General features: G+C 43.0%; 1 protein-coding gene across 1 annotated transcript in view; it reads left to right on the top strand.

Moving 5' to 3' along the window:
* LOC106567522 (follistatin-related protein 4) overlaps positions 1–16,642 on the top strand; it is a 218,173-nt gene that overhangs the window by 1,233 nt on the left and 200,298 nt on the right. The window contains exon 2 of the mRNA XM_014136869.2: positions 6,245–6,389. Coding sequence (XP_013992344.1) covers positions 6,246–6,389 — 144 coding nt within the window. The 5' untranslated portion in view covers position 6,245. The remainder of the gene's footprint in view (positions 1–6,244; positions 6,390–16,642) is intronic.

Here is a 16,642-nt window from a genome sequence, read left to right as displayed (position 1 = left end):
GTTAACAATAGAGCTGTCCGTGGTGCTGAAAAAAAGTCCGTTCACTCCTATGGGCTTCTTTCAGTCAGTGCATAAGCCGTGGGAAGAAAACGTGCAAGGGGGATGATGGCTATTCTTTAGCATATCTATTTTTAACCATACTTTTATCTTTATTCTCATCCATAGTCTACAGAATAACTTTAACTGCACTACCAGGTGACTCGCTGACGTTTGTTGCAGCTGAAAATCTATTCCTGTCAATAACGTATTAACTGAGAAACATTATTGTTCCGTGTCCCACAGATTATTGCCGTTGCAGTTGACTCATGCACTGTCAAATTCCTCTCCTCCAACAGTATGGTTGGAGTTGAAGCTAAGTTAGTTTTCAGGCATTTACTCCATAGAGATACTTTATCGCCCTGATTTCCTCAAAGGGCTTCTATTATCCCAGTGGGGAATAGGTGGGCCATTATATTTGTGTTAAAGTTCTGCAGAGGGAGTGGAGGCCTTTGATTAGAAATAGAAATAGCAATAGTAGGGTTGCTGCTCTGTCGTTGATCATGGTTGGTAGCACGTTGAGAAGCTGACGTGGGGAGTGGATGTTACAGTTTAGAGTTGCAATTCTTTTTTAGGATTTGTTTTGACAAAGTCATTGTTTCCGTTCACTGCTCCTGTAGTACCCTGTTGTTGCTAGCACTTTGACAGATTTACACAGTTTTACACACAATTAGTGCGAGTACCTTTTGAATGCAAATGTGGCGGCACTTAGCTTTGCTATTTGCAATTGCTATTCTGCTGGAGCTGAAACGGATTTACTTAACTTGATTGCCATTGTAATCAGCATGATAATGTCAATATGCAATCAATGTCATTATCCAATAGATTTAGGTTAATGCTACTGTCTCTCAGTTGAAAAGTAAAATTATAGCAAAACATTTGACCTGAATAATTTAATTTACGAAGTGGAACATATTTAATTAAGGCTCAAGTGCTAAACATAAATATTTGCTTGATGTAGAATTCAAGTCACATTGGTCCTGGCTAATGTGCAATAAATGTGTTTGTATTATGCATTCATATTACTAATATATTGACTCACGCACCGATATACAAACCGGAGAGTAATAATGAGCATGACTCACCGGACACCGCTGCACTAGCAGAACTACCTTGACTTGTTTACTTAACTTATGAAATGCCATTATTAACAATTATTGAATACGTTAATGTCTTAGCTACTGTATGACATTGTATTGAAAGCTATAACATAATGAGACTGTAGTGTCTTAACTCTTATTACTTTATGGATTTAATAAGCAAGACACCGAACAGAACAGAGACCAATATTACTCACATAAATCCCTAAGCGCACTACGTCCAATGTATGGTGAATGGCTGGTTATTCACTTGAAATTCTGATCACTTTCGTTGAACTTTTGGAATGATCTTTTCTGCTGTATCACATTTGGAGCCAATGGCTTGAGCTCAGTGCATCGCCTATACTGTTTAGATTCTGAATCACAGAATCAGCCTAATACTGAGGAGAGTAAGGGAGTTGTGATGGGTTGCTTCAATATCTATGTATTAGAGAGGGACATACGTTTCAGGATATCAGAAAGTCCTCCGACTCTCAGACGATCACTACTTGATCTGCAAGACAAGACCACCCGGTAGTATGCTATTGCTTTACTCCCGACATATATCCTTTCATCTGCTTCTTTGTTTTTTTCTTATTGTCTGGCATTAACAAGTCACGGCGTGTGTCTCCCACCAGCTGACAAGGTTTATGTGAGCTTTAACACCCTTAGGCTACAGACCTGGTCCCAGAATCTTGTCAAAAGGAAGGGCAATATCAGCAGAGAGGACAGGTGTCTTCTATGGTATTAAGCTCTGTCTTATTATTTACTGGGCCGTAGATCTCTCAGACTCTTTTCTATAGAGATGGAGCGGGGAGAAGAGAAAGTATCAGACAATAATTAATAGTGAGGTCTCCCAGAAAGGCTATTCGCTAGCTTCTGATGATCCTAGTTCCTATTGAAACTCTCAAATTGTGTTGGAAAGCAAGTGTGTCGTTAGTCGTTATCTGTGTGCTGTTAGATGTGAAAATTGAGTTACTTGGAGAATTTGCAAAGATATTCTCACCAGACTTTTAGTGTTGGTTAAGAGTTTTATCCATTCAAAACTGTGATGAGTTTTTGTGTTGCTGTAAATGTTATCTCTCAGTCAGCATATTGAGTAATAAAACAATACAACTTTGAGAGCTGTTGTTTAAATCCTGTCGGCATACAGTCATAGGGGTTCTGGCAGAGAGAAGTCTCCGTTAGGGAGGCAGTCAGCCTAGCGGTAAGAGCATTGGGCCAGTAACTGAAAGGTCGCTGGTGTGAATCCCCAAGCCGACAAGGCGAAAAAAATGTGTAGATGTGCCCTTGAGCAAGGAACTTAACTTTAATTGCTACAGGGTTACCGTTGATAATGGTAGACCCTGGACGTGACCCCACTCTCCAAGGGTGTCTCAGGGGGAGTTGGGATATGCAAAAAACACATAGGACAAATATAAGCACCCACCAAATGATTATTATGAACTGGGTGGTTCGAGCCCCGAATGCCTATTGGCTGACAGCCATGGTATATCAGACCGTATACCACGGGTATGACAAAATATTTAATTACGTTGGTAACCAGTTTATAATAGCAATAAGGCACCTCTGTGTTTGTGATATATGGCCAATATACCAGGCACAGCCCTTTATCTGGTTTTATTACTAGCTTGAGTTACCTGGGGTGGCAGATAGTTCCATGAAGTCATGGCTCTATTTAGCACTATGCATTTCCCAGCCTCTGTTCTGGACCTGAGGACTGTGAAGAGACCTCTGGTTGCATGTCTTGTGTGGTACCGATGAGTGTCCGAACTATGTGCCAACTGCATGAACAGTTCGGTACCTTCATCACCTTGCACAAAGAGCATTAGTGATGCAGTCAATCCCTAAATTGAGCCCTCCGTGTGCATCTAAGCACAATATGTGCTGCTCTGTTCCGGACCAACTGCAATTTGCCTATGTACACACAACTAGGGCCTGTAGGGGATGTCAAGAAAGCAGAGCAACACCTTATGATTGACAGACCTCTTCTCATTTTAGCCCCCATTGAGTCTATATGTTTTGACCACAACAGCTTGCTTTCTAGGGTTATACACAGCAGTTTAGTCCCCTCAACTTGCCCAATTGCCACATAATTCAGTAATAGATCTAGATGAGGTTTAGTTTTTGAGATATTTAACACCAGCCTATTCCTAGTTACACATTCTAGAACTGACTGGAGCTCTATGTTAAGGGTGTCAGTTAATTATTTTACTGTCATAGCCAACGTGTATACTGATGAGTCGTCAGCGTACATAGACACACAGGCTTTATTTAAGGTCAGTGGAAGGTCATTCGTAAAAACAGAAAACAATAATGTCCCAAGCCGGCTGCTCTGCGGTACACCACACTCAACCGCATTTGCGTTAGAGAGGCTTCCATTAAAGAAAACCCTCTGTGTTCTATTAGATGACTGTCAATCCATGATAAGGCAGAGGATGTATATCCATATCACCTACATTGTTTAAGTGATATCAAAAGCTGCTCTGAAGTCAAGCAAAAAAGCTCCCATAATATTCTTATTATGAATTTCTTTCAGCCAATTATCAATAATTTGTGTCAGTGCCGAGCATATTGAGCGCCCTTCCCTATAAGCATGCTAAAAGTCAATTTCCAATTTGTTTTCCGTAAAATAACATTGTATTTGTTTAAACAATGTTTTTAAAAAAAAAGTTTGCTAAGCACTGGTAACAGGCTGATTGCTCGGCTGTTTAAACCATTAATGGGTGTTTTGCTATTCTTGCGCAGCGGAATGACCTTTGCCTCCCTCCAGGCCTGAGGACACACACCGTCTTCTCGGCTTAAATTTAAGATGTGGCAAACAGGAGTTGCAATGTATTCCGCTACCAACCTCAGCAATTTACCATCCAGGTTGTCAGTATCAGGTGGCTGGTACTTATTTATAGATAGAAAAATAAAATAAAAAATGTACCTCTTCCACACCAACTTTGCGGAACTCAAAACTATAGTGCTTGTCTTTCATTATTTGGTCCAATATGCATGACTATCAAAGCTCTGTGTTTGTTGTTTGCATGTCATGCCTAAGATTGCTAATCTTGTCAACAAAAGTTGGTTGGCAATATCAAAGGGTTTTGTTATGAACACAAAAAACTCAGGAGGCTAGTGGAGGCAGTTTGCTGTCAGTCTCAGTTTTAGGTGACTGGCATATTAAACCTTTACATTAGTTTAAATAGCAGTTCATAACCTTATCTCCCTGGTGCACCACAGGCTGTATACGTCCACCTTAGATACACTTCAAAATGGTGGAGATTTATCACGTTACTTTGTCATATAAAATTCCTTGAAGAATTGATTCTGTGAAGCCGGTGTCAGTACAATAGAGGGTAAAAAATGAATCCCCCCCCGTGCCTCCTGTTGACGAGCAGTTTGATTCCCCTGCTCTCCCCATGTATCTGCTGCTGTGACCCACAGAAACACAAAGCAAATGTACAAGCCATCCAAGCATTCTAAAAACAAGACAGGGAGGCAATCCCCTTGGTGGCCCTGCTCTGTGCTATAAAGACATCTTTCATTAAAGGTGCTTTCTGAAGCTGCTGCAGCGTCAGACTGGCAATATTTCTCCTCCGCTAGCCTCTGGGTTTTTATTACAAAAAAAAGCCCTTCTCGCTTGCATTGGGGCAGCAGACATGCACTACTATGGTCACAGATGTTATTTTTCTCTTTGGACCACCCCCTGTTTAAGTGCTTTGCAGGGTGGAAGGCGCTGAAAGAAGACTAACTGTTGCAACAGGCCTTTGCCATTTATAATTATGCCAGAGTGCTGCGGCACTGCTTAAGACTGCCTGATTGTCTGCATATGTTCTGTTGCTTGGTTGGTGGTTTTGACCACTGTAGCTGCACGCGAGCTAGTGAGGCGGCCGTCCGGCGGGAAGAAATAGGAAGTGATGATGACAGGAGCCTGTGAATGTAGCAGATGATCTGCCGCCTGTGGACAGGATCAGTTGGCATAGGAAGCCCTCTGGGGCTGCATGTCCGTACTGTTGTCAGGGGAGATATTCACCAGGACACATCAAAACAGAGCAGGCAGCAGCAGAGGTAGAGGTAGGCTAGTGGCTGTTTTGCAATGAGGAGGGACCCACTGACACTGAATGTACTGGAGGTACACCCGAAATACAACATGATGGCAATGCCTGTGCACGGTTTACAGTCATGCTTCATTTCTAACAGTGAGAATTGTAGAGTAGCAAACTGGGGCTGTCAAGGACTTTGATTCTTGTTTGTGTCTTACCGTAATCCAGGTCAAGCATACAAATACTAGTTGAAATGTTGTTTTGTCAAATATCAATAACTTTTATATCCTTTTGAGCATTTTGAGGTATTCTAAACAATGCTGCTTGAATAATTACTTTCCCCCAAAGTATGTTCTCGTGATGAATGACTTCTTCATTTTACAATCATCTCTGGGGGAGCCGATGTCAGCGCAGCAGCACATTAACAAACTGACTGGCAGATCTCTTTTGTTGATTCATTTCACAAGGGCAAGCTCTCCTCTCCTCTCCCAGAACCCATCAACGCTGGAGCCTGTCCACGCTCTACAGCCTCAATGTGTTTACACATTATAGGCCTATGGTTGCAGGAAACACTGTTTATACAGAAACTGCCCACACATCGATGAGTCACTCTACAATGCAACCCTGTATCACCCTGAATGAATACACTTTGCTCTGCAAAATCCACAACCATCCAGCTACCACAGAGAAAATCACTCAAAACACTCAAAGCAACTAGATCTTTTTTTCACAGGACTATGACTGTTTGGAGAGTCACATTACCAGCCAATTTAGCAGAGGGCTCCTCAGAGCTCTGAGTTAGTGCCTTTTATCCAGATTAATGAGTTGATGCGATTCTAAGTTATCAGCCTGTGAAAGAGGGACCTGCTCTGCACTGTTGTACTGCGCTATACTGCTGTACTGTGCTATACTGCTGTACTGTGCTATACTGCTGTACTGTGCTATGATGTAGTGCACTGTACAGTGCTATATTGTCCCCTTTCTGTACTGTACTGTGCTGTAAATTGCTGCACTGTTCTATGCTGTGTGTGAGGGGCAGTAGTCAGTCAGTCAGGTGCGGCGGTGTGACATTTGTTGTCATGCTCTTTTTCCTGACAGGATGAAACTGATGGGTTGGCTGTGTGTTTGGGCACTTCCTGTCCTGCTTGGAACCTTTGCCTCTGTCTGCTGGCTGGCTGAAGGGAGCAGGAGCATGGACACAGCAAACACAGCAGAGAACACCTCCCAGGGACCACAGACAAGGGTAAACATACCGTATGCATCTCTCTCTGTGTATCCCTGTCTCTTTCTGTCACTCTCTCTGTCACCCTCTGTCTCTTTCTAACATCTCTATCACCCTCAACCATGCTCTGTCTACCTGTCCCTCTGAATAAATCTCTCTGTCTGTGTCTGTTACTCTTCTCTCTGCCTGTCTTTAGAAGCCCCTTTATCTTTGCATCTGACTCTCCTCCTCTTCCTCTCTCTTTCACCCCAGCTCCCCAGAAAGTATTGTATGCTTTGCATAATAAAGCTTATATCAATATATACAGGTAACTGCTTAAATATAGGAAACACCAACATAAAGTGTCTTAATAGGGCGTTGGGCCACGACGAACTTCCAGAGCCGCCAGAACAGCTTCAATGCTCCTTGGCATAGATTCTACAAGTGTCTGGAACTCTATTGGAGGGATGCAACGCCATTCTTCCAGAAGAAATTCCATGGCTTGGAGTTGGGTAATGGTGGTGGAAGACGTTGTCTCAAGCACCACTCCAGAATCTCCCATAAGTGTTCAATTGGGTTGATCTGGTGACTGAGATGGCCATGGCATATGGTTTACATTGTTTTCATGCTAATCAAACCATTCAGTGACCACTCGTGCCCTGTTGATGAGGGCATTGTCATCCTATGGGGGCAAAGCAATGGTAGCCAAAATAATGGCCTTCCCAGCATTTTTATAAATGACCCCTAAGGATGATGGGAGGTTAATTGCTTAATTAACTCAGGATCCACACCTGTGTGGAAGAACCTGCTTTCAATATACTCTGTGTCCCTCATTTACTGAAGTGCTTCCATTATTTTTGGCAGTTACCTGTACATAGCACAATTGTTGTGCAATTGAATTGAAATACTCTCCCTGCTCAACATGGGCATTTGAGTGTCTCCTTATGCAGGTGGTCTTGACAGAGGGTTGCTTAGTTACCTTGCAATCACAGGCGTCATACATCTTACCTGTCTCCCTCTCCACCGAGTAGAGGAGGCTCAGTTTGGCTGCAGAGAGTGTGTTAATCAATTACCCAGCACAAAAATTCAGAAGGACTCTCTTTTGTCATGCTATCATTTGTCTCTTTCAAATTTTGTTCCGAATATTTTGCATGTACACACATTTGCCTGACAATCACTTCTATGGTATGGGTTTACATTATATCTATGAGCCAGCCCTAAATCCCATTAGCTTCCTCCCAGCAGTCTCCCCCAATTTTCATTTTTCATGCTGGTCTGGATTGAACCTCTAAAGGAGAAGTGACAGTGTCTGGTTGTGATGCATGAACAGAGCTATTGGTAGAGATGTGTGAAGTTCTATTGTAGATTTGCACATTAATCACACAGGTGTAATCATTACAAGCCCTACCTCCCCCAAAACCCAGAATCAATTGTCCCACAGAGCATCTAGGAAACATTGTGTTGTCCACCCCCCACTCCCCCCACCTGTCTCCCAAATCTTTGTGAAAATAAGCATGCTGTATCTCCCCTAGTCTGCTCTTGCAGTTGGCCTGGCTGGCCAAGTTGGAAGCCAGCAGAGGAATGTCACCGCTCAGGCGGTTCTGCTCTGCCCTCTTATATCCCTCAATGCAAACAACACATTCCCTGGCATCCCCATCTATCCCAGGAAATGGGAACTCAAAAGCGGTCAATTGGCATAGGAGTTTAAAGTCATCCCTGGGGTGATGGTGGTGGTGGATTAGACTGCATCAATATGCAACAGAGCAGGAGCCTTCAGGAATGAAAAAGTGAATAAAATGAAGCCTCCCGGCCAGAATACACCAGAAACGATGCTAAATGTAAGCAAACATATGACACTGAAACAACTCTGACTGGCAGTCCTGAAATTAAACTTGAAAGACTGAGATAGAAATAGATGTACAGTTTCCTTAGGGCCATCTTTAGGTAATTGTTGGGTAAATAATGAGCTGACAAATCCCAGGCAGAGCCTCCATTGTCCTGGTGCAGTCACAGCACCTGGGGCGACTGGAGAAGAGCCACCATGCTAGGCCATCAGGCCACCTGGCTCTGGTAAGGTCAGCCATAAGGCATCAGCTGCCCTCTCTCTCATGTGACCTCACATAACAGCCTCGCAGCTCACAGAGCCATATCTCAGAATCAAATTCAAATTTTACCTTTTGGATTATAATCATGATTCGCTCCGCAGAGACGGGGACGAGAATAAACAATAAGACTGAGGAGAGTATGGAAAAAAAGGAAATATGATTGAGACGGTATTTAGGGTACACGGGAAAGATTAGGATGGATAAGAGAGAGGGTGAATTTGGGAAACAGTGATGTTTGAGATTAGCATGATACAGATGCAGTCTACAGTGCAACTCGTTTTTTAACCCACTCAAGCTTATAGTCAAGACATCCAGCCATGAGACCTACTGGGAATTCACTAAGACATCTCTATTTTGAGATCCCCAGTTGTATCTGCATGGAGTACTTACAGATGATGATATGCGCTTTGTTGCTTCTCAGACATACATACCATACAGAAGAGGCCAATATACAGTACATGACCAAATGTATGTGGACACCCGCTTGTTGAACATCTCATTCCAAAATCATGGGGATTAATATGGAGTTGGTCACCCCTTTGCTGATATAACAGCCTCCACTCTTTTCATGCTGAAACAGGAAAGGGCCTTCCCAAAACTGTTGCCACAAAGTTGGAAGCACAGAATTGTTTCGAATGTCATTGTATGCTGTAGCTTTAAGATTTCCCTTCACTGGAACTAAGGGGCCTAGCCCTAACCATTAAAAACAGCCCCAGACCATTATTCCTCCTCCACCAAACTGTACAGTTGGCACTATGCATTCGGGCAGGTAACGTTCTCCTGACATCTGCCAAACCCAGATTTGTCCGTCGAACAGCCAGGGGGTGAAGCGTGATTCATCACTCCAGAGAATGCGTTTCCACTGCTCCAGAGTCTAACGGCGGCAAGCTTTACACCACTCCAGCCGACGTTTGGCATTGCGCATGGTCATCTTAGGCTTGTGTGTGGCTGCTCGGCAATGGAAACCCATTTAATGAAGCTCCAGACAAACAGTTCTTGTGCTAACGTTGCTTCCAAAGATCGTTTGGAACTCAGTAGTGAGTGTGGCAACCGAGGACAGAGGATTTGTACATGCAGCACACTTCAGCACTCAGTGGTCCCGTTCTGTGGGCTTGTGTGTCTTATTACTTCACGACTGAGCCGTTGTTGCTCCTAGACATTTCCACTTCACAATAACAGCACTTGCTGGTGACCGGGGCAGCTCTAGCAGGGCAGAAATTTGACGAACTGACCTGTTGGTAAGGTGGCATCTTATGATGGTGCTACGTTGAAAGTCACTGCGCTCTTCAGTAAGGCCCTTCTGCTGACAATGTTTGTCATGGCTGCGTGCTCGATTTTATACTCCTGTCAGTAGCTGTTGCAAGAGAATTTAATGTTAATTTCTGTATCCTAAGCCGCCTCCAACGCTGTTTTATAGACTTTGGCAGTACGTCCAACCGGCCCCACAACCGCAGACCACGTATAACCACCCCAGTACAGGACCTCCACATCTGGCTTTTTCACCTACGGTATCGTTGAAGATCAGCCAGCCGGACAGCTGATGAAACTGTGGGTTTGCACAACCAAAGAATTTCTGCACAAACTGTCAGAAACCGTCTCAGGGAAGCTCATCTGAGTGCTCATCGTCCTCACCAGGGTCTTGACCTGACAGCAGTTTGGCATTGTAACAGATTTCAGTCGGCAAAAGCTCACCTTCGATGGCCAGTGGCACGCTGGAGAAGTGTGCTCTTCATGGATGAATCCCGTTTTCAACTGTACCTGGCAGATGGCGTTGTGTGTGCGAGCACTTTGCAGATGTCACCATTGTGAACAGAGTGCCCCATGTTGGCGGTGGGGTTATGGTATGGGCAGGCATAAGCTACAGACAATGAAAACAAGTGCCTTTTATTGATGGCAAATTGAATTCACAGAGATACCATGACAACACCCTGAGGCTCATTGTGGTGCCATTCATCCGCAGCCATCACCTCATGTTTCAACATGATAATGCACAGCCCCGTGTTGCAAGGATCTGTAAACAATTCCTGGTAGGTGAAAATGTGCCATTTCTTCCATGGCCTGCATACTCACCAGACATGTCGCCCATGAGCATGTTTGAGATGCTCTGGATCGAAGTGTATGACAGCATGTTTCAGTTCTCGCCAATATCCAGAAACTTCACACAGCCATTGAAGAGAAGTGGGACACTATTCCACAGGCCACAATCAACAGTCAATTCTATGCGAAGGAGATGTGTCACGCTGCATGAGGCAAATGCTGGTCACACCAGATACTGACTGGTTTGACACACTGAAATTTGACACACTGAACTCTATCTGAGAAGTAGTTGATGAACCAGGCGAGGCAGTCAGTTGAGAAACCAAGGCTGTTGAGTCTGCCGATAAGAATACGATGATTGACAGAGTCGAAAGCCTTGGCCAGGTCGATGAAGACGGCTGCACAGTAATGTCTTTTGTCGATGGCGGTTATGATATCATTTATTACCTTGAGCGTGGCTGAAGGGCACCCATGACCAGCTTGGAAACCAGATTGCATAGCGGAGAAGGTACTGGGGGATTCGAAATGGTTGGTAATCTGTTTGTTAACTTGGCTTTCGATGACTTTAGAAAGGCAGGGCAGGATAGATATAGGTCTGTAACAGTTTAGGTCTAGGGTGTCTCCCCCTTTGAAGAGGGGGGTGGCTGCGGCAGCTTTCCAATCTTTTAGGATCTCAGACTATACGAAAGAGAGGTTGAACAGGCTAGTAATAGGGGTTGCAACAATTGCGGCGGATCATTTTAGAAAGAGGGGGTCCAGATTGTCTAGCCCTGCTGATTTGTAGGGGTCCAGATTTTGCAGCTCTTTTAGAACATCAGCTAACTGGATTTGGGTGAAGGAGAAGCGGGGGGGGGGGGCTTGTGCAAGTTGCTATGGGGGGTGCAGAGCTGTTGGCTGGGGTAGGGGTAGCCAGGTGGAATGCATGGCCAGCCGTAGAAAAATGCTTATTGAAATTCTCGATTATTGTAGATTTATGACACTGTGGTTACAGTGTTTCCTAGCCTCAGTGCAGTGGGCAGCTGGGAGGAGTTGCTCTTATTCTCCATGGACTTTACATTGTCCCAAAACTTTTGGGGAATTTGTGCTGCAGGATGCAAATTTCTTTTTGAAAAAGCTAACCTTTGCTTTCTTAACTGACTGTGTATATTGGTTCCTAACTTCCCTGAAAAGTTGCATATCGCGGGGGATATTCGATGCTAATGCAGTACGCCACAGGATGTTTTTGTGCTGGTCAAGGGCAGTCAGGTCTGGAGTGAACCAAGGGCTATATCTGTTCTTAGTTCAACATTTTTTGAAAGGGGCATGCTTATTTAAGATGGCGAAGAAGGCACTTTTGAAGAATAACCAGGCCTCCTTTACTGACGGGATTAGGTCGATATCCTTCCAGGATACCCGGAGCAGGTCGGTTAGTAAGGCCTGCTCGCTGTAGTGTTTTAGGGAGCGTTTGACAGTGATAAGGGGTGGTCGTTTGACCGCGGACCCATTATGGACGCAGGCAATGAGGCAGTGATCGCTGAGATCCTGGCTGAAGACAGCAGAGGTGTATTTAGAGGGCATGTTGGTCAGGATGATATCTATTGAGGGTGCCCGTGTTTACGGATTTAGGGTTGTACCTGGTAGGTTCATTGATCATTTGTGTGAGATTGAGGGCATCTATCTTAGATTGTAGGACGGCCGGGGTGTTAAGCATATCCCAGTTTAGGTCACCGAACAGTACAAACTCTGAAGATAAATGGGGGGGCAATCAATTCACATATGGTGTCTAGGGCACAGCTATGGGCTGAGGGGGGTCTATAACAAGCGGCAACAGTGAGAGGCTTATTTCTGGAAAGGTGGATTTTTAAAAGTAGAAGCTGTTTGGGCACAGACTTGGATAGCATGAGCCTTGTGGTGGTGGGTAGAGGGCCCTGAGGCTCAACTTGTCTAGCCTCTCAGTCAAGGAAAAGGCAGATTTACTTGATGCTCCTGTCATGTTGAAGGAACTGTTTGGGTAAAGGTGAGAACTTCTGAATCCACCCGTTTTAAACTGAGTTTTAGTTTCAACATGTCAGATATAGGGTTGAAATGTATTACATTTTGAGTTTTCATCCCAATACTACACTTTATATACACCACAGAAGACTGAACTATAACAAAACTGTTTGACATACACTACCGGTCAAAAGTTTTAAAACACCTACTCATTCAAGGGTTTTCTTGTTTTGTACTATATTCTTTACATTGTGGAATAATAGTGAAGACATCAAAACTATGAAATAACACATATGGAATCATGTAGTAACCAAAAGAGTGTTAAACAGATTCTTCAAATAGCCACCCTTTGCCTTGATGACAGCTTTGCACACGCTTGGCATTCTCTCAACCAGCTTCACCTGGAATGCTTTTCCAACAGTCTTGAAGGAGTTCACACACATGCTGAGCACTTGTTGGCTGCTTTTCCTTCACTCTGCGGTCCGACTCATCCCAAACCATTTCAATTGGGTTGAGGTAATTAAATTATGAAAATATTAATAACAGTCCACACATTTGCTTTTGGTCATTGACTGCAGAAAGGCTCTACGCAAAGGGACTATCAGAGCAAAACCAACAGCAGAGAGACATCAAGGCAACGGATCCTCAAAGCTTTCTGAGAAAGTTCACGTTCCAAAGGTGTACAATCAACTTGCTGGCTCTAGTCATCAAAGCGTCAAGGCATCAAGGCGACTGGTTCACGTCAAGACGACTGGTTAGAGATCGCACCAACTGTTTTTGACAAACAGACAAACAGACAACCACCCCCACACCCCACATCCCCTCTGCTTACCAGATACAGATGTTCTGTCCTGCCGATGTATAGAAAAAAACAGCTACATTTATATTATCCATGTCCTTGTTCAGCCACAACTCGGTGAATCATAGGATATTACAGTTCATCAGATCACGTTGATAGGATAGTCTTGAACAGAGCTCATCCAGTTTGTTTTCCAGTGATTGCATGTTCGACAATAGAACGGAGGGTAATGGCAACTTATCCACTCCTATCCACGCCTTTTCCTCCTCCGAGTGACGGGGATTTGGGCCTGGTCTGGGAAAGCCATTATGTCCTTTGCCTCCGATTTGTTGAAATAGAAGTCCTCATCCAAATCGAGGTTAGTAATCGCTGTTTTGATGTCCAGAAAAAAGCTCTTTCCGGTCATATGAAATAATGGCCGAAACATTATGTCCAAAAACTGTTAGGATTAGCGCATAAAATAGCAAGAGTCTGTAAAATGGTGGCCATCCCCTCCAGCGCCATTATACCATCAATCCACATTACTAACACCTGCTCACCAGTAGAGCTAACTACACTGCTGAACCTGTAAGATAAAATCATACAAATAGGCATGTGGACATACTTGCGAACATTAGAAAAAGTTTACTATTTAGTTTATAGAGTGGCTGCGGATCCAACTTTTTTCGTGATGCACTAAAGTCCACTGCACATCCCGAAGCTTATGCTCGTGTGCGGATCACGTTCTGCATGTGCAGAGAACAGGCTACTCAGGCAAACAGTCATGGTGCTCATTTAATAAAGTTATATCAAAGCTGAATCAATGTCTGCAGGATCACATAATGATCATAGTATTCTACATAACATAACAGAATATAATAGCCAAGTCTAACATTTTTGTAAGACAAAAACACCACCACATTCTTCTCTCATGTGCCCAAAACTCAACAGCATGCGCCACTAGGACAAATACACAGGTAGGCTATGCTACGGTATCCAGATTGTCATACTGTACCTTCATACAGACCTTGTGCCATACTGGCATATTCGCTAATACCGGCACTGAACACAAGGGGTACTATTTTTAAACCCCACTGGGCCTCTGTTATCTGAAAGTTAGCAATGCTAGCAAATACATGTAGAATCCCATGGAGAATGCTAACAAAATGCTAATGAGCGGATTGCGAAAGTTTTATACGGTCTCTGACCTGAACTATTTGTAGGACAGACAAAGTTATACAAGTAACAACAATTGATACTCACTGTTTGCTGCATGCACAAAACAAATATTAGACAGCATGGCTCTTGATCCAGGAGGGGATTCTCTGCTGTTAGTAAGTGAAGCTTGATTTTGGAAGAAGCTAACGCTTTAGGTAGCGAGATGGCTAACTAGCTACTAAATTAGCAAACCAAATCCAATTGGAGAGCATTTAGCACATTTTAGACAGTTAACTTAATAGCTATTATATCTAGCTGGCAAACATTTAGTTGTGAATTCCATAATGTAACTAGCTAGATCATCTGGCGTGTGCTGCACAACAGTGAGTGACACACAAGGCTCCGGTCTCTCATTGTTGTGTGCTTGTAAACAAACACCACGTGACTGGGACTACTGTTCATTTTTCATTCTGAAGCTTATATGACAGGTGAAATTAAGAACACAATCTTTATCTCCCTAACGTATTGCACAAGTTGACTGCAAGTATTTATTTAAAAAGTACCTACAAATATTTAAATGTGTAAAAAAAAAACTTCCAAGAAATAGTTTCAACGATATTGATCGTATTGAAAAAATGTCCCGTGGCTATTCCCAAATACCCCGGTGTATGGTATACCGCCCAAGCCTAGTTACCGGCACTATTTCAATGTCATTTCCTGTCCTAGAAAGAAAATGCTCATTTAGGTTCCACCTCTGAAGAATGACGAAGGCTACTTATACATATGAGTTGAGTGTGGGAATTTCCATATGGAGTTGATAAACATCAACAAATAGGGCACTGACAGCTGTCAGTGTACCTAGTTAGCATGCTAACCTTATCTTAGCTAATGTTGCCTGTTATTGATGGTTATTTTCTTTACTACAGAGTATTCAAAAGATTAGCCAGCTTGCTGTTTTGCTGGTTCTGGATTTGTTATTAGCATTGATTTAGGAAAAACTAAACCACAGATGGAAACCACTGGCCTATCTTTCACTTTGCCATCCATTGTTATCTCCAAAGTTGTGTCATCTTCCATAAAGCTGCTGGCAGGCTTTGGCAGTACAGCAAAGTCAAATCAGCCCGTGCTCATGGTTCTCACAAGGGAAGTGAAATGATAGGCTACAATGACTTTGCTCATGATCATGCGCGCCACAAATGACATGTAACTATAAATTCCTTGAAGTTTCTTTCACGGGTGCCTTTTCATTATCTGAATAGACACTTGTGGTTTCTTGCTAACGTTACACCAATCAAAGCAGTGGAGCGTGTAATAAAGCAAAAATGTTGTGGTAAAAACCATTCATCCTGCAAAACGCTATCATATCACGCACTTATGCCATTCATAAATGGTCAGATATTATTTTAATACAGACTAGCTCAAAAATAAGTGAAAATGTATTAAATATCCAATCGATTATGATAATATTCAGGTAATTAAAAGTGAGGTGCAAAAACATAAGTTTGCACCCCCTATTTTGATTTTCTCCATGGCTCAGACAGTCAAGTGGACACAAGGCCGCTTGGCTCATCTCAGTCACGAAGAGGAATAGCTTTGCAGCTGTTTCTCATTAATTAACAATGCCATGCTGGTGGGTGGTAATTTTCTTTTTTTAAACAGCCCTGAAATGAAACGTAGGCTGAAAATAATGTGTATGTCATATCATAGGAAAATACACTGTTTTCACACTGGGCAGTTTGATTTGTCACTTCAAGCCTAAATATAACATACTTAAGACGTTGTGAAACATCTTGGGTAAGCTCTGGTCTTCGTCGTTTCAGCTAAAGAAAGTGAATTTCTTCTGGTGTGTTTTTACATTACTTTTTGTCTTAAAGTAATGTTATACTATGCTATTATAATTTGTTCGGTTATGTAGAATACTCTGATGATTATGTAATCTTGCAGACACTGATTCATCTTGGACCTAACTTTATTAAACAAGCACCAATCGCCTGAGTAGGCTGTTGTCTGTGTGTAAAGTAAAGAATATACTCATGTGTAGAAGCTTCGGGACGCTCCGGATTTTTGAATGCTGCAGACTAAAGATCTAGAAAAATAAGAAAAACGTGGTCCCCGAAGATTGTCTACCACGTCACATACAGTTGAAGTCGGAAGTTTACATACACCTTAGCCAAATACATTTAAACTCAGTTTTTCACAATTCCTGACATTTAATCCTTGTAAAAATTCCCTGTCTTAGGTCAGTT

This window comes from Salmo salar, chromosome ssa13 (assembly GCF_905237065.1).
Source record: "Salmo salar chromosome ssa13, Ssal_v3.1, whole genome shotgun sequence".
NCBI classification, from domain to species: domain Eukaryota; kingdom Metazoa; phylum Chordata; class Actinopteri; order Salmoniformes; family Salmonidae; genus Salmo; species Salmo salar.
The sequence above is the reverse complement of the archived record's forward strand: the minus strand, read 5'-3'. Positions and strand labels throughout refer to the sequence as shown.